Below are 18,885 nucleotides of genomic sequence, written 5' to 3' on the forward strand. Positions count from 1 at the left end.
AGCAGTAACATGAACATCATCTTGTCTTTTGGCATACTTCACACATTTGGTTTGGGGTGGGGGGGGGGGGGGTCTTATGGAAGTAAGGCAAGTTTGAGCGCCGACAAAAGGGCTGTTTTTGTGAACTGACAACAGTTTACAACAGAGCATTTAGGACTCTTGTAGAGTATTTTGTTAGATCTGAATAACTTCACTGTCTTCACATCCACGTTACTGGTGTTTCAATGATTTTTAAAATGGATAATGTGGATAACACTTTGGCCTCCAGCTTTGTTTCAGTGGCTTTCAGTTGACAACCATTAGTGTATTTGATGGACTAAGCTTCATTTCAGAATCAATGGTAGTCTTGCCATTTGTCTAATGAATAAGATATCTGCTGTGAAAGGGCACGCGGCTTCTCCCAAAGGAAAGGGAAACTAATGAGTAAGGATTACACAATGCAACATAACTAATGATCTATCCCTGTTACCTGCTGGCTAGTTAGATATTCATAGCCCTGGCTCTGTACAGCTCAGTTGTAGAAACTAGGCAATTGGTGATCTTTTACTGGGATCCCCAGGGTCACATTAATATGATCAAACTTGATATTCATCACTTTCTAAAATTTTTAAGCTCATTATTTAATTATTTGATATTTGGCTTGTGGCTGAGAGCAATAGACTGTGTAGGGAAGTCAGAGCGTATTCAGAGACTGACACATTGTTGGCGTTGGCCCGTTCACAAGATTTACTGACACTAAGCAACATAATGAACTACATCGAACATGTATGAAGTTGACACTACATGACAACCGTATTTTCCGCACTATAAGCCGCACTGGACACTGGATATATATGTATTTAATGCAGCTGACGACACATATACTGTAGGTGAATATGACCTTGCAATAAGTCAGCTAAAAAGGCCGATTATGTTGTGGCTCATGGGCAGTGTTCAGTGAGCATGATCTCTGGCTGTCAGAGGTCGTCAAGGCTTTCGCAACCCAGCTGCCCTTTAACGCTCCTAATTCCAGCGCTTTCTCTTTTCCTCTTCTCCTTTTGCTCCCCATTCTTTTTCCCCTGTTTCCAGTAATACACCCCCCCCCTTCCCCTGCACCGTACCTCCGCTCACAAACACGACAACATCTCTGTGGCATCCCCTCGCTCCCAATTGACATGTCATTTGTTAGAATGCAACACACACGCACATGTGAGCCCACAGTCACTTTCTCACACACACACGCACACGCACACACGTACTAACAAACAAGCACACAGTGACAGCTGTCATTCAGCTCCGGGATGTCATGGCAACAGCTCCCATGTGTTGGGAGACTTGGCAGTAAGTTGAGTTTTAACAGTGTTAAATCTGTTGATCGCTCACTACTGAAAAAAAACACTGTTGGCTTGTGCTTAAACATAATGACTTTATTCATAAGGGTACAGGCTGAGGATTCCAGAGGTTAGAGGTTTATATTTAATGCAAATGTTTTACCGTTAATATTTTACAGTTAATATGAAGCACAGCTGTGATGTGTTCATGGGTCATTACATAGGAAGTCCCATCCCCATTTATTCTGCTCTTTTGTGGTCATAGATCCTATTCATTAAAGAGATCCTATTATACTACTTTTCTGGTCTTCATTTCTTGTTAAAAACTACTATAGAGCAACCTGACATGAATCACATCACAAAAAACTATGTAGATTTTCGGGACACTCTTCCTCTTACCCTAGCGAGCACAGCAGTCTCTCTCTACACACTGCTTTGAGCTTCTCCGCCCCTCCCCCCCTGCTGCAAACCCCACTCCGTTGTGATTGGTTACCTTCCTTCCAGCAGCGGGAGATTTTCAGGAAGGTGGGGGCATGCAGCCGGAGCTTGCCTGAGCGGCAGCATTACCATACATGGAAACATGACAGAAACGACCCGAGCGTGACAGAAACAATCCGGAAATTTGAACGAGTTCGGCTCGACCGGCTGCCATAGTGTTTAGTGCTCTGCATAGCCACCCCAGACGGTCAGCAGGAAATACGTCGAAATGCATGTACGTAATTATTTGATACTCTAGTATGGTTAAACATGACTGTAAATCATTATAACAACGTTTATAGGTCATAAAAGTCGAAAAGTGTCATAGGTCCTCTTTAAGATATCACTTGCTGTACTGTAGGTTCTGAAGCGTCACATCAGTCTGAAGAATTTCAAAGACAAACTACAAACAAAATGATATTATACACTTGTGAGTTTAGCATTAATATGAAATTCCCTTTATGATTAGGATTCTGACAAAAAGCAATGTACCCATAACCAGGGCTGTACAGTGCGACAGTTTTGATCGCATTTGCTACTGAAATTGATCACGTGCGATGATGAATACAAGTCCACTCGCACTAGTGCTAATGAGGAGAGGCTGTCTGTTTGAGACACAGAGGAGCGCTGCACAACACTGCTTAGAGGGCTCTACATTAACACTCTCCAAATGCGGTCTTAGACAAGTAAGTTATTGAGTCCACCCTTCACTTTGGCTGGTGAAAGATGTGTGCTCGGGACCTGTGCTTGTGCGCGATTTTAGCGTCACTTCACCAACGGTAATAATCGGAAGGAGACAGCACGCAGTTAAGTTAGCGCGTGTGCAAACAGAATATTTCCTGTGCGCCTTCACATTAAAAGCCTATTACTAGCCAAACGTGAGTTGACTTTTATTTTGAAGCCGGTAAGAACAGGAAGTTTGTGCATCACAGCCCTGCAGTGCGCTAGCTTCAAAATCAACTGCTTCAGCTGCAGAGAGCATTCAACAGTAGTCTATTTAAACAAAGTTTGGGATAAGCCACTGAAGAACAAGTTTGGTTTTAATTAACAGACGGACATTTACCAACAAAAATTATTATTAATAATATAATAATTATATGTATATACAAAAAATATATAGATATTAATTTCATGGGGAGAAATAATTCTGAATCAGCAAATTGCTAAATTGCAATCAGTCTACCCCTATTCATTTTTCTACAATTATTACTGCACACACTAGGATATGATATTAATTGAGAATTTCAAATGAGACCAAGATGACAGGCTAACAGGTAATTAGAGCGAAATGCATGGGTTAAGGTTATGCAAGTTTTCGATCATACTTTGTGTGCTACTGAATTTATTTTTGTGCTACTGATTTTTTTGCTTGCTAGCACCAGTGCTACCACCTAAAAAAATAAGCGCACAGCCCTGGACCCATAACACACAGACCCACAGAGAATTATTACCCAATTCTGCTGTTCCCCTCAGCTTTACGGAGACATTTTACATCTTTAAGGGCATTGTTGTCGTTTGGTTCAGCCCCATAACTCAACCTCATTTCCAGCAGAAACAGGCCATTTTTTAATACAACCCCAGTACTCTACCTGCCCCGAACTAAACAGCATATGGAAATAAAGTGGTGAACATAAGATGACTTAAGCTGCTAAGGAACAGCTATTTTCCTAAGGTAGAACTCAGGCCAAAGAGAGCTATAGAAAGCAGTCAATATTGGACCCACGTTTATCAGTGGTCGAGGCAACTGATTGATTGAATGTCTGTTGTAACGACTTAATGAGGTTGTATTAAGCTATACATGATAGTATGTTGTGTTCATAGTGTATTACACCGCCCCCAAGTTAAAATACGTAAACATTATAATCAATGCATCTTTAAAATCATAGCCAAACCTTGTAGATTTGCATTCACTGCAATTTGACTTTGATATAACACACCACTCTAGCTCCAATATCTCTATGATCCAGCCAAAATGTGGTCTGGTCTTTGGTGCATTTACATCTGCATTAATGCGTTCAAGATATATCCACATAGACACTGTGGGTAATCCCAGGTGTGAATTGGGTCATGGTCTCTCCCTCTTCATCGCAGTTCTGTGCGCCTTCATGGCTCTATCAAAGTGGCTTTGGGCAAATTGTACAAAGTCAAATATTAAAAAGATGAATGTCCTGAATTTGTGTCTGCACTGTAATCTTCCTGTTCCCTCTCTCTTTATCCCACTTTCAAGTCTCTATCCATCTCTTCCACCCTCTCTCTCTCTCTCTCTCTCTCTCGCTCCTTCCCTATCTCTCTCCTTGTCTCGGGTGATCATCCAATAATAGCACAAATTATGCAAAGTTGGTATTAATCAACACTGTCTAATTAGCACCTCAAAGCCACCTGGGTAATTGCAAAAAAAAAAAAAAGAGCACGAGGGAAAACATGGCTGACGGTTTCTCATCTCAGCTGGTATACCTGCTGATCTTGTAGGCCCGGATTGAGTTTCATCTGAATCTGAAGTGGTTTATTGGTAAATGTTGCTCCCACATCATTACACCAACCAGTACAGATTTAGAACGGTCCCACAGCAACCAGGGATGATGACTTGTTTCAGTGATTGAAAATAACTTTTTATGAGTTTAATGTGAATAGTTGCAGCATGCGGGTCTAAGAGTTCCTAGTTAAAGTTTAGCATTTCAAATTGCGAAGCTCATGTTGTAACGCAGAGGGGAAACTGCGCTATAAAGACTGCAAACAGCCGTAAAAGGTGATGAAAATGCTGTAAGGTGTAGTGCAGTTTGATAACTTGAAGTTGTGGAAAAGTAAAATGTCTACCCTTAGTTTTTGGTGCTTATTCCCCTCGAGGTTAGCCTGGTAATCCAGACCTGCCGCTGGCAAATTTAGATTTGCTCAGTCTGTTGGTCTGGACACAATCCATTGAAGCTCATTAACTATGTCAGAGAATTCGGAGTTGCCAATCAAAACGTTCCATCTGATATGGGCGGGCCAGAGCCCTATGTTTGGGGGTCTGGGGCGGACGTAACCGGATGATGACAGTGCTGGGCATTAAAACAACAAAGATAGATGCTGATACGTTGTGCAAATTGCACTTGTGGGTGCCGCCCCTTGAGTTGGGAAGGTCTATTGATTGTGGCCAGACCCTCTATCGTTCTAGATGTGGCTCTGGATTTCCAGGCTACCTCGTCATGGGGGAAATAAACTCTGATGATGTCCTCGTAATGTCTTCAGGGTAACAGTATATCCTATTGAGCTTGGACAACATCCTAACAGATAACCTTAGATATAAACTTGCAGCAAATTTGAAAGATTTGGCCGTATACCAGGCAGAAGCTATAAGGTTGTATTATCGGGATGTTGGATCCATTGTTTTCTATATTATCTTGACACATGCTAGTCACTCAAGGCAGAATATACTGTATATATCAATCTGCTGCATTCATATTGACTGTCCTCTAATTATATTTTGTCTCTTTTGATACCCCCAACTTCATGTGATAAATTAGAGTCCCACTTCAAAATTATTGCAATATTGTTATAAACAAGAAAAGTTGAGTATCTTTTCAGTATCAGTTTATTGCAATTCAAAATTCAGTGAAGTACAAACTAATATGTAGAGCAGAGTTATGTAATGCATGCATCTGCAAAAATACATTTAGTTTAGTCTTCTGGGGGTTGTATTGTTAGTTGCCTCTTGAAAAGAGATGTTTTAATGAGATCCTTGCACTGTCTTTGGCCACAACAAAAAGTGTCCTTAAAAATTGAAGTATTGCCAAGATGTGAGTACCTCTGTGTGTTTGCCTACTGCTCTGGACATAAGTCACTTCTAAAGAGTGATGCATATGTCCTGCGTAAAGAAAACTTCAAACTCCCATATTGCCTTGTAAGAGACATGCCTTCATACCTTAAAAAATTAGATAAAAACAAGAAATGAATAACTGTTCTTTACGATAATTACAATTGAAAAGATTCCAACCCTGTGAATTGCACAGGGTTGGACACCTCTTATATAACACTATCTTATTAGCCATCAAACAGAACATGAGTCACATAAGCTTTTTAAATTGCCGTGTTTGAATACAGTTTTTTTATTGCCTCTCAGTGGTATACAGATTATTTCTAGCTGCTCATGGTGCACGGTTGCAGTTTTATCCATGGCTTTCCCATATAAAATGAGTGAGCAGTCTCACTAGGTATTGAATGGGGTTAGCTCTCTAAAGGCCCATGAAGGTTTGAGGAGGAGCGCAGTCTACAGGACAAGGTGACCCACTTACTTGAAAAAAACATTTGCTTCCTCTCTCTCTCTCTCTCTCTCTCTCTCTCACCCCTCACTCCTGCACACCTTTCTCTTCTTTCTCTTTAATCCTCTAGTTTTTCTATAAGCTGTGGTTTTATCTCTGACTCTTACTTTTTGCATGATGTGCAAAAAAAGTATGGCTGAAAACCCTTTAGAGTAGTTCATATAATTTCATAATTTAAACCTGACGAATAGATTTGAATATGTTTCTCAATATGTCACATGTTTGCAGCCTTTTGGCATATTTATTATTACACAATATACAATTTCAGACACATTAATGTATTATGTGCAATAACATTTCAATAGCTTGTAGGTTTTTTTTTTCTTTTTATTAAAATTATTCTTATTTTTCTGATTACCTTCAAGGAGGTACTTCGTGTGAAATCACATAGTGACCTTTTTAATTAGGAATAGAAACTGCATACTGTTGGTGCCCGATGACCTATGATGTTTTCCTTATCTCTCATTCCATCTGTTGTGGGAAGTGTTATTATGGAAGTCGACCACTAAGTGGCGCTGTATTATCATGTCATCAACCAGTACTGCCATTGAGTTATGTCTCACCTACATGCATGAATGAAGATGTGTGGCACGTGTTTTTTATAACCAAATTTGACGTACAAACATATATAATGCAGCTTTCATCCATCTATTTATATTTAACAACCGGTGGAATCTAAATGTCTCTGGAGAACCTGACTGTTCTCATACCATACTGAACGTATTGTGGATAGTTTTTTTCATGTCCTCATTATTTGGCATTTGGATATCTTACTTTTCTAACGCTGCCAATACTCGTGTATCTCCCTGTGTGGTCTTTTGAATGTCTTGTCTCCTACCCAGAAGCCACTGCAGCTCTGTGGGTTGGAGCCTGCTCTTATTCTGCCCCACTTACTACTGCGAGACACGTGTCTGCTGGCCTCTGAATATCTCCTCTGGATAATTGGTTTGAGTGTGTGTGTGTGTGTGTGTGTGTGTGTGTGTGTGTGTGTGTGTGTGTGTGTGTGTGTGTGTGTGTGTGTGTGTGTGTGTGTGTGTGTGTGTGTTTGCGTGTGTGTGTGTGTGTGTGCGTGTGTTTGTGTGTGTGTGAATCCATATGCATGAATACAGTGTTTATTTTTGAGAGGTTGTAGTGTGTGTGTATATTTGTGTGTTTGTGTGTGTGTGGGGGGATGGACACAATGAGAAACAACCCCTTTTGTTGTGTTTTTAATGCTAATTAAGAAAGCTCTCAATGTTCTTCTCTTGTTCTTATAAGACTGTCAAAGGTTTTGATTCAACCTTCTAAGCCCCTATAGTTTAAAATTGCTGTTGACCATTTAGTCTCAGATGTTTCTCTGATTTCCCCTAAGCTTTAAAGTACAGTAGCTCCCATTTTTCATTCCTATACCATAACATCAAGATGACCAGTGCATAATCTGTGCAGTGTTCATAACTAATTCGGCAAGTTTGACAGCAAAATGAATTAATTAAAAAATGTAATTAATTTGCAAATAACGAATGAGTATGACATTGTTTTGACAGGAATGCATCACGAGTGGATCTTGGGGGGGGGGCGGGGGGGGGGAGGTTGTTAAGGAACTCGTCCTTGTCCTCTCTGTTTGGGCCTACAGGGAGCATTAGCGCCTCTGTTCTAGAGAGAAGACACTGCAGGTCTGGGTGATTGAGGTCTTTTCATGATCCTCTCTCTTCCCTAATATTGGACCTCCATGGTGTCTTGACCCGTGATATTTGATTGTTTTTTGTTCCTTCTCTCTCTCTCTCTCTCTCTCTGTCAGTCCCAGCAGTCATGGCGAGGCAGTGGGTGGCAGAAGGAAGCTGTACAGTGCCGTTCCCGGGAGACATTTTGTGGTGGTGCGTCCTTACTCCGCCCAGGCCGAGGGAGAAATCAATCTCTACAAGAGCGACAGGGTCAAAGGTGAGAGCCAGAGTTAACCTTAGTTTGTCTTCCATCCTTCCATCACCCACGGGATAACATGGGAGTGCTAACCTTGACATCCAGTATAGCCCGTGTTGTTCAATTATATCATCAAGTTCGCAACACATATTTTTTTACACTATGATGTGTGACTCTGCAGCCCAGACCAGTAGTGGAAGACATAAAAGTACTATAAGCATAGAAATAAAATAAAAGTAAAGCAAAGACCTCAGTATGCAGAAAGGACTATTTGATAAACATCTGAAACTACAAGGTTACTAAAACTTAAGAAGAACACTGGAGTAAATTAGTAGACTAGTAAACTTAGTAGAGTCCACTTTCAATCCCATAGAGAGAGATAAAAATAAAACGAGTGAATGATGAATATGGAAATCAAAAGTCAAATAAAAGGCACTGATTCATGGCTGCTGCTTTCGTTTTATAATTGTGTCTGAAAATGAGACAAACTGTAAATCAAACAGCAAATGACTCCCAAGACTCTGCAGGGTCTGGATACAGATGCCGAGGAATAACATTCTACTCATATGCTGACATTAAGGGTGTTCACTGCTTTGATGAATGGGCACAAAATGTGTTACTTACTGAATTATCATGACTGACATGATTCATGCCCACAACATGTATGTTAAGTCGCTGTCAATGTGTCAATAAAATATTATCACCCTGTCTTTAAGACTAGCAATGTTGTTGCTGAAGATAATTACTGAGCAATATTTAACTTTTATAGAATGCAATTTTATAAATCACTGAGACTTGTTGTCATATACAGTTCTGCTTCTGCACAGTATAAAACATGGCTTCTTTATATTGCATGAAAGTTATGATGAACCATGGAACACAGCTAGCTGAAATGAAAAACGTATTTATTGTTTTACCTTAACATCACAGATGATGTTGAGTATACAATTTGATTTAATTTTGACATTATTTAATTAATTAAAGTGGAAGACAGATTTTTTTCATTCTGTTTGTCAGCTCAGATATGAATACTGTCATGTTCTTGCGCTACAATTTCATGTAGTCATGTTTATAATATCATTTAACTTGTACTCTGGGTATTGCCTGGCTCCGTTTTGATACACTGTATAAGGCTTTGTGTAAGCCTTTGCCTCGATGTTGTTTAACTTACTAATGAAAATGTGCTGTTCATATCAAGCGCTTTAAATGCTCTCTGGAGAGGCAATGTGCTGTTCTTGTATCTTGTGCTCTAAAACAGGTGTCATTAATCATGTTTCACTATCTTCCCCCCCACCCCCTCTCACTCCTCTCTCCACTCTCTGTCACCTGGGTCCAGTCCTGAGCATCGGAGAGGGGGGATTCTGGGAGGGCAGTGCCCACGGCCAGATGGGCTGGTTTCCAGCCGACTGTGTGGAGGAGATCCCGGCCAAGGCCAGCGATGAGAGAAGCTGTAAGTAAATCACTCTGGGTTGCGTGGCGGTTGGAGCTGGTACATTGACTTATGTAGGACACGAGCTGTTTGCCATCACCCAGTTTTTTGTGGAGAGAGAGGAGGACACAAGAAACAGAAGCTATAGGGCTGAATGCTGTAGGTTCCTGAGGCAGCGTAAATGGCACGTGGCCTATTTTTCCTCCAGTGCATGAGCTGCATGTGTCTCTGCTCTTCCTCGTCTGCTTGTCTCTCTCAGCCCCCTTTCTGTCTCCCCGGGCTGTGGTTGCACAAAGCTAAGCGCTACATTGCCCTGCTAACTCAGCTGTGCTCTGATGTCCTCTGGGTGCAAGCTAATTAACATATCACGCCATGCTCCGTCCCCCATAAACATCATATTTCTCCTTGTCCTTGCTACGTCTCCTATTGTTGCCCACATTGTTTTTTTGCTGTGCTCGTGGTGAGTGCTGTCACTATGTCTGTGACAGGGAGCAGCTTCTAGAAAAAGGCCCTTCTTCCCTGGTGTCTGTCCTACCATCTTCCTGATGTTCCACAATCTTTTTCATCCTCTGCCATTTTTTCCCTGACAGCGTTTAATTATTGACAATGTCACAAAGCACAGTGTTGCTGGAGTCAACTCCCCACACCCACCCATTGTATTAGTCTTAGGAGTATGTCAGCAGTGATAGAGGCAGATGGGGAGCAACTTGTTCTCTCTCTCTCTCGCTCGCTGTATGCCGTCTTCTGGGTGGCTTATTTTGAAGCGTAACCCAAGGACATTGGCACAGGGGAGTTTCTCTCACACACTGTGCCACATCCAAATTGCCCCCAGGTCTGCCTGCAAAGAAAGCCTGTCAGAAAATGGGAGCACAGTATGGTGGCTTGCAAAGACCCATTCAAAGGCAGCCTCGGCCAACGCCACGGGCCATGCATGTGCGTGTGCTGCAATTAGACCAGCAGTGAATGGCCTGCATGGAGTCTATCAGTTGTGGTTGATTGGGAAAAAAATAACAGGCAACTGAGAAGTCCCCTTTTTTGGCTACATTGATGTTTATCTGTCAGGTAGATGCATATTATGAGAGGTAGTTTGAAGGTAGTCTGAGTAAGTAGTTTACGATCAGTTGTGGCCTGGGTTGTAGTTATTAGGCCCTTTTGTCAGCTAATGCTGGACCTATTTACTGATTTCATCAAACACTTGATTTAAATAAATTCACTTATAAAATCATTGGAGTTTAGTGTTTGGTCATCTTCTCCCTAATACAAGTCCCCGCCATGTCCAGCACCTAGTCTCTGGTGCATTCACAACTACTGCTGATTCTATCATTTTTATATTCACCATTTGTAGCCTGGAAGTCCCGAGCAAAAGAAAATCCTTCCAAGAGAACTGAACCCGCAAAAATGCACGTCCTAAAGACCGTTTTAACAAAGCTTTCTCTAAATGTGCTTTGCAGTAAGAGATCTGATCAAATGTGAATTTCCATTGCAACCATTTTGTCTCTGAAATGACAAAAATGTTAGATGGAAAAACGTTTCCCAAACCTAATCAAATAAGAAAACTGCTTGAGCGATGGGCACATCAATGTAAATCCTATTAATTCGTGCAGTTCTGAGAATAAGCCCTGTAGTGTTACTGTATGGACATTAACGTCTTCAGTGTTTAGTTTAAAGCTCCAAAAATAACTATTTGATCGGAAAGTATAGAATGCAATACTGTGTATTAACAGTTGGTATCTGATTAGAACTGGGTGATTTTCTTCCAGAAATATTATTGGTGCAATAGTAAAAGTTATCAAAATATACATTTACAATATCAAATAATTACATTGCAGTATATGTACGGTTAGGATGATCATAACAATGGAATTCTTCTCTCAAATGTGAGGCCTTACCTTTACCTCCCACCAACCCTCTCGCAGAAACACACACATGCTGATTTAACTCAAACACCTTTATCTTTCTAATCTCCCCCATTACAATAGATGTGATGAAGGAGGATTAAACCCTGCTTAAACATGCTTTGTGTGGGGTGGAGGTTTTCGACCCTTGAGAGCGCTTGAGGAGTTATGTATGGGAATCAAGCGAGAAAACTCACAGCCGACACGCACACTAACACTTAGCACTTAGCTCAGCGGTTAATCGGGTATAGTAGTGTCAGGGGGCACCAGCCTCCCAGACCAGAGAGCAAACACTGCATATTCAGGTGAATGTGTTTGTGTAACACTAAGATGAGGGTTAACCCACAGAGAAGAAAATAAACTGTGGTCAGGGTTTTTTATGCAGTTAATGCATCATAATGAAGTAGCAGAACTGAAAGAAAGGTCAATGATGATTATTTGGTATTTCAAACACGATGGCTTGAAAGTGTATATAAATGAATGCGGTGAACAAAAAGACATTTGAGCCCCTACTCATAGGTTTAGATTTAGCGTCGTACTCCTATTGTCAGGCTCACGAAAAAAAGAGATTGACAATGAGCCGGAGATATCGTCTTTTTATATTCAACGTGTTCTCCTTCCTTGTCAAAACGTGGCATTACCTGCACTGCAACTTAACTGCAGACGGTTCGGTTGTACAGCAGAAGACTAGCAGTGGGCTCTAGCAGTCTGGTGAGCCCACTTCTTTCTAACTCCAACTTTTTGATTTGATTTTCACACTTGCATTCAGACCAAACCGACGCTGACCCAAGTGACATTTCTTGAGGACATTCAAACAGCTCCCTCTGGAGACACTGAAGACTTTATACAACTTGTCTCACATATGGATTAGTACAGCTAGACATATAGTTTACATATATAACAGCACAGAAGATAACCTGGTAATACTGTTGTTGTTTTTATTAGATTATGGTTACAATGTTAGTTGGTGAGAGGCTGCATAGTTCTGCAGGTTCACCTTACATTGTATGCATGTTTAATCTGTGAATTAAAATAAGTTTTTCTCTTAACTCACAGGGGACACATGAGATCGCAGTAACAAATGTATCTGCTCCTTAATTAGTGTTAATTAAGTCATCACCCTGAGGCGTCTCTATGAGTTACACACTAATGTACTGCATGAGTAAAGGAAAGAGATTTTTCTGTCCAACTGATTACTAACAGGCCTTCATTTAGAAAGGTGCTTTTGTTCATTGACATATACAGTACATAGACTTTGAGGAAGAAGATTTATTATTATCTTGTGTAAATATTCCCACAACATGTGACTTTCACCCTCACAACTGGCACCAAGAATACGATAGCAGGAACACAAACTCCTTAAGGTCATAAGTATAGTTTAAGGGCATACTCCTCCCTGGGCCGTTCCTCCTTCCAGTTTGCGGCCGCTGACAGCTGGAACCAACTTCAAAAATCCCTAAAGTTACAATCCTTTACCTCTGTTAGACTCTTCAAACAGGCCCTAACAAAATGTATAAAGCACACCTGTAGCTGCTTCAGTCTAAGCTCACCGTGATCTAGTACATTTATCTATTGCTATGCTGTATGTTACTGCTGTTTGTCTAACTTCTGTTGCTATGTTGAATATGTTATTGTTGTCTATGTGTGATTTTACTGGCTATAGTACAGTGTTGTCTTGTTCTCTCCCTCTCCCCTTTCCCCCCAGGAGGTCATTCACCTCCTACCAGGCCATTGCTTAAATAAGACATTGTTTCTTAGCAATTTTTGCCTGTTTAAATAAAGGTTGATGATGATGATGATGATGTATTGGAGGTAAGCCGTGTTTCTAGGATGCTCAGTGTGTGCTTGTTATTTCCCAACATGCATGCTGTATTTGCTCATCATCGAAAGGCATCAGCTGGCCTCAGTGCTGCTAATTATTTTGGAAATTGGACACTGCAGTTAATCTGATGGGACTGCAAAAGATGATAAAGAGCCAACAGTAAAAATGTTAACGATGACTCCGTGGTTGAAAGTCTTTCGGTAATATATGATGTCTTTTCTTCGTGAACATGTTCCAATGGTTTTAACTTCTGTATTTTTTTTAAGTCAAATAGTCAATGTGTTTCAAGACAAACAGTTCCATTTTGGAGGATAGAAGATTAATACTTCACATTTATTTTCACACATTTTGTCTGAAGAAATGGTGAAATATTATCCACACAGCAAAGTTACAAGGCGCTTCAGGACCATATGAGCCCACTACTGACCCCTTGTTCCGCCTGCTGCATTGTGTTGTAGGCTATGTAGAGTTTTCATGGAAAGCCATCCATCCATTATCTTCAGTTGTTGAGATATTTACAGGTTGGATCAAAGTGGTGGATGACAACCTGAGGGTCGTTATTGCCATCCCTAGAGCAGAATAAATCAATTGAATAAATGTGATATTGAAGAAAATAAAATCAACTGAAAATGTACACATGCTGTGACTGGTGAAAGACTGTTGTATTTACAGGGAAATACAGCTTCCAGTTCCAGGCAAATCACATAATCAGAGTGAAAACAAAACACCACATCCATTACAATTCCAGTGGCAGGTTATACGGCCGTGCAACATGCCACACTGTAGGTGATAATGTTGTTTCAGAATGAGGCTGAACTGAGCACTGTCCCATTTGGAAAATATGTGTTGCTTCAATTCCTCTATCTCTCTCTCGCATCTCTCTCTGGCGTTGTAAGAAAACTCGGAGGGAAAGAAAAAGAGTCCTGGAAGGAACCCAGGGAGACCCAGATATCTGACAAAATCTTAACCCTTCCCACACACACACACACACACACACACACACAATTATAGGCACACTATCAGTATAAAACAGCTGACAGGCCAAGTACACTAATACAGATGCTGCGTTTTTTTCATGCAACACACAAACTGAAATACTTTGTGTCCACATTCATGCATATACACACACAAACACACACGCCAGCACTATGTCTATTTATCTGTGGCCATAGAAACCAGCTGGTCGCAGTATTAGGCAGCAGTTGCTATGGAGTGTGACAGTGGATATACTATTCTCTCTCTCTCTCTCTCTCTCTCACTCTCTCTCTCTCTCTCTCTCTCTCTCTCTCTCTCTCTCTCTCTCTCTCTCTCTCTCTCTCTCTGTGTCCATTCCTCTTCTTACATGTATTTACTTCCTGTTTCCCCAGCCTCGTTCTTTTCTGTAAAAACAAAAAAAAAGGAAAGACAGAAAACAGCTTGCCTATATTTTACAGCTGTTTATATATGGTTCTCTTACTTCCCGCCACTCTTACATCCCTCCTCCAATCTGACATTGTGGGAATAGATTTGGGGGGAGGGAGAGAAAAAAATGTTCCTGCTAAGATGACAAGATCTAAGCCGGATCAGAGGAGATGGAGTTTCTGTGAAAGTGTGACAGCTGGTGTGAGAGAGAGTATGTGAAGTAATGAAAAGAGAGCGAGAGAAAGGGGGGAGGAGATGCTGCTGAATGGGACAAATAGATGAGACGGGCTAGGCAGGAGGAATCTTCCTGTTTGAGGTCATAAAAATGTACTTTTTAATATAAAAACGTGATATTTTTTGACACTGCTTTTTCTTAAGTCTGTGAAAATATGATGTCACTGCCCCCATGCTCTTTAAATGAAAGTGTGGCTTATAAAGGAGACATACAAAGTAGGACTTTGGCAAAAATAAAACAGGCAAAATATTTTAAGTGCCTTAAAGATCTCATATTCCCTAATGATACATTTGATAAAATGTGCCCAGGAATGTAAGGTGTAACGCTTCTGTCTTTTGCTCATACAAAGTCACAAACACATTTTGCAATCGCAAGGAAATTGGTCATGTCTCTTTCATTTGCCAATATTGCCACCCTCTGGATCTCTGTTTAAATACTCCTCTGAATTTACATTCATCAATGGGAAATAGACAACTAATTGATGACAATGTTGGCCATAATGCAGTTTTAGCAATTCATACTTCCTGTACATGTTTAGCACTGATAACATACTTGACTATAGATATATATTCAAACCGATAAGATTCAAATCACTGTTTGTAATGTGAAAAGTGCTGCTCATAGGGTTAAACCCACTCTATGTTGCCTGCCCTGTACTAAAGCAGCAGATAGAAAAAGTAGGTAGCTTGTTGGTGAAGAAAGGGGACCAGATATATTTTCTCAGAAGCCGGCAGGGACATACATCTAAAGGGCAGTGAATATTGGACATTTGACACGTGACCACAAACAGGAATCAGAATGGACGTTAGTGTGGGGTCTGCTGGATTTGTTTGCTAACATCTTCACTAACTAATACTGTACTGTATGTTAAATTGGCCTCAAGTGTACAGAAAATCCATTCATGGACAGCATCAGTCAAACCACATATTATGTTTACCAAGGACCTCTGGTGGCTGGTTTTCTGTCAGGAGGAGCAAAGGTGAAGGTAGTGTGATGTAACAGAGCTGAACAATCCATCCGGTCAAAGGGGATACGTGCTTTATTCGCATGTACATTATATTGAAACTCACAGCACAGAGTATGTGACAACAAGTGTGACTTCTCATTCTAGGATAATTCTCTCCTCCAAAAACGTTGTAAAATGGTATTATTGGTTCCAATGGGATGTGAATTATTGATGTCATCCTGCTGTGTTTTGGCAGATGCCCGAGCCGACCGTGCTGACAGACGGAAGCTCTTCAGACACTACACTGTGGGCTCATATGACAGCTTTGATGCCTCTAGGTAAGACCTCACACGTATGCTTGTTTACATACAATATATACACATATACAGTTTATGCAACCCACGTTACCTCTTGTCTTAATATTGAGCTGTCTGGTTTATAATCTTCAGTCAATGTTTGGTAGAAATGTTTCATCTGTTCATGAAAGAAATAAGGTAAAGCTGTAGGATTAAAGATGCAATCCTGTCCCTTCAGCTAAGTGAAAAGTCTTGTCTAATCATAGCCGACGTGGAATCCCAAGGTTTTTACCGTCTTTTGCTCTTAAGTTATTCTTCCCCCAGTCTACTCGAGTCTTCTGTCACATCAACTTCAATACGTGTTTCATTATAAACGAGGATAGATGTGTCCTGCCCTGTGTGTGTGTGTGTGCGAGCGTGTGTGGGTGTGTGTGTGTGAGAGAGAGAAAGAGGAAGAGGAAGAGAAAGAGAAAGAGAGAGAGAGAGAGAGAGAGAGAGAGAGAGAGAGAGAGAGAGAGAGAGAGAGAGAGAACATGTCCAACATCAACAGGCATGCAGTGGTTTGCATAACAGAACATACAGAGTTGATTTAACCCCTACAGTAAAAGAGCTAAAATTGCATGCAAAGGCTGAAGTTAAGGCCTTCTTCTGGCCATTCTGGAGGGACAGATGTGGTAGTGGTAGCGTTACAGAGAAAAATAGTGCTTATTTAGCATTGCCCTCTTGTAATATTCTTAGAGGAGTGACAGCGTTAAAAAAAACATCATATATATATATATATATATTGATACAGCTGATGTCTGCCCAAGCCTGAAACAGCTTGATGGTAGACTACACTGCTCTCTGTACACCGCAAAACAAAATGTCCAGCCCATGTAGTTGAAAAAGCACAATGTGGAAATGTGTTTTGAAAGGGCTTTGAAGGACATTGTGACATTTCCCTTTATTACTCTGCTGGATTTCCTCTGGCAGGACTCCCTATAAACATACCGGAAGGTGTTTTTCCAGCAAGAGTCCAATATGGGTCAAGGTGAACCATCTCTAGCATTTCTCACCCGCTGCACTGATGGAGGCTGGTTGGCCGAATGTGAACTGTGCTTTAGATTAAAGACCTGTGTGACTCTAAAGATCCAGGGGGAAATCTCAGCTGGAAATGAAACTTGAACCTGGATATAGACTCTGTGCTCCCTTATGGAACCATCCATGTCATAACTTATATATTTTTTTTTACTCTACATCGGATATCAAAATGTTACCGCGTTCATGTTTCTTTTGGAGAACCCTGTCTCATCCAAAGCACTCACATCAAGTACCATCCTTTGCTCTTTAAAGATTCATAACTGACAGAGAGGGGGCCGTTAAACTTAGCAGGAGGAACTCTCTTTATTTATGTTTATGGATTGGACATATACAGTATTATCTGGAACATTATTCTTCAACAGAGCAAGGGGACCACTCTCCAGGATGGGAATTATTAGTCATGCAGTTGTATGCAGGGCAAGAGCAAGGCTTTTGTGGCACAGGGGCAGCAAAATGTTGCAGAAAAAAGGTTTCCATGCGTTTTGTTGCCGAGTCTTGAACGTCGCGTGTTGTGATGATGGTGGAGGACTGAGAAAGTGCGAAGGAGCTTTCTCTTCTTTTCCATTACTATTAATATGACTTCAGAGCATGCCACTGAGCACCATCTTCCCCACAAGCCATGTAAGAGTTTGATGACTGTCTAACCACCCTTGAGCCAGACCTCCAAACTCAAGTTAAAAGTTTAACATGGACAGCGGGAGATAAATGTCTGCCCAACAAACAGCTATTCAATTACATACAGAGGCTCTCTCCACTAGACTATAAATAGACCGTGGCCTCCCACGGTGGAGCCCAAATTGAGACAGTGTACTCCCTGGGGTCTAAAGCTTGCACATATACAGTCTATGGAACAGCAAGTCCAGCATCCTGCATGCGTCATTTTGTTTTTGATGAAGCCGCCTCAGTGTCTTGCCCCTCCTCCTCCTCTTATCACTCGCCAAACAAGATAACACCTTTCGATACACCGTCAGGTCCTTTTCTGCGGGCTGCTGACCTAATGAAACTGTCACCGTGTCGGATTTGGGTTATCAAAGTGTGATTACCAATATGGGCCAGGGGGTGTGTTGTTGTTGTTGTATGGGAATGCTGTGGAGATAACCTTCAGTGTGTCAGGAGTGTGGGCCTTCTCCCTCACCAGACAGATTGTGTTGCTAAGGGAACTGTTGCTAGGATGGCACTTGCACCTCTCTCTCTCTCTCTCTCTCTCTCTCTCTCTCTCTTTATTCTGCATTCTCTCTGTCTTTTTCTCTCTTTCTCATCCCACGTGTCTGCTCAGTTTAATCCTTGCGCCTAATGTAAGATGAATGATGGACCCTTACACCTAACACCTTATGAAGTTGGAGGGACAAACTTGGCCTTTTAAGTTGGAGGTTCACAGTGTCTGGTTCCCTGCTCCACTCCACTTGGCGACCCACAAGAAGACAATGGTCAGTCTCAGCAGCACACCACGGTTACTGAGAGCTGCAGCATAGCATTGGTGGAAGAACTGCTCCTATACTGAGCTAAGGGGCAATGTTACAGATTAGACATTTTACGGCTGAGTCTAATTTAGAAGAGGGTCCTTTCACTTTGGAGTGATCCTTCTGTATCACCATATGGAGGCTTATCACCATATGGAGGCTTAAATACCAACCAGGCAAAGCAGATAACTACCCAGGCAGCCCAGATACCCAGGGTCCCCTAAAGGTCCCGTATTGTTTTTTTGGTCAGTTGAAATGAACAATGTTTGCCCGTTCCCGTCCAAAACGCCATGTAGGCTATCCTAAAAAAAGTTCAAATAAAAGACTATTCCTGCTGACA

At 41.3% G+C, this 18,885-nt stretch overlaps 1 protein-coding gene across 1 annotated transcript in view; it reads left to right on the forward strand.

Annotated features, from left to right (window-relative positions):
• The window catches only part of LOC307271504 (SH3 and multiple ankyrin repeat domains protein 2-like), a gene marked incomplete at its 3' end in the record, with an annotated part of 122,201 nt that overhangs the window by 57,459 nt on the left and 45,857 nt on the right, over window positions 1–18,885 (forward strand). The window contains exons 11-13 of the mRNA XM_080053988.1: window positions 7,863–8,002; window positions 9,318–9,431; window positions 15,966–16,047. Of these exons, the coding sequence (XP_079910114.1) occupies window positions 7,863–8,002; window positions 9,318–9,431; window positions 15,966–16,047 (336 nt within the window). The remainder of the gene's footprint in view (window positions 1–7,862; window positions 8,003–9,317; window positions 9,432–15,965; window positions 16,048–18,885) is intronic.

This window comes from Ammodytes marinus (genome assembly GCF_949987685.1).
Source record: "Ammodytes marinus genome assembly, chromosome: 1".
Taxonomy (NCBI): Eukaryota; Metazoa; Chordata; class Actinopteri; order Uranoscopiformes; family Ammodytidae; genus Ammodytes; species Ammodytes marinus.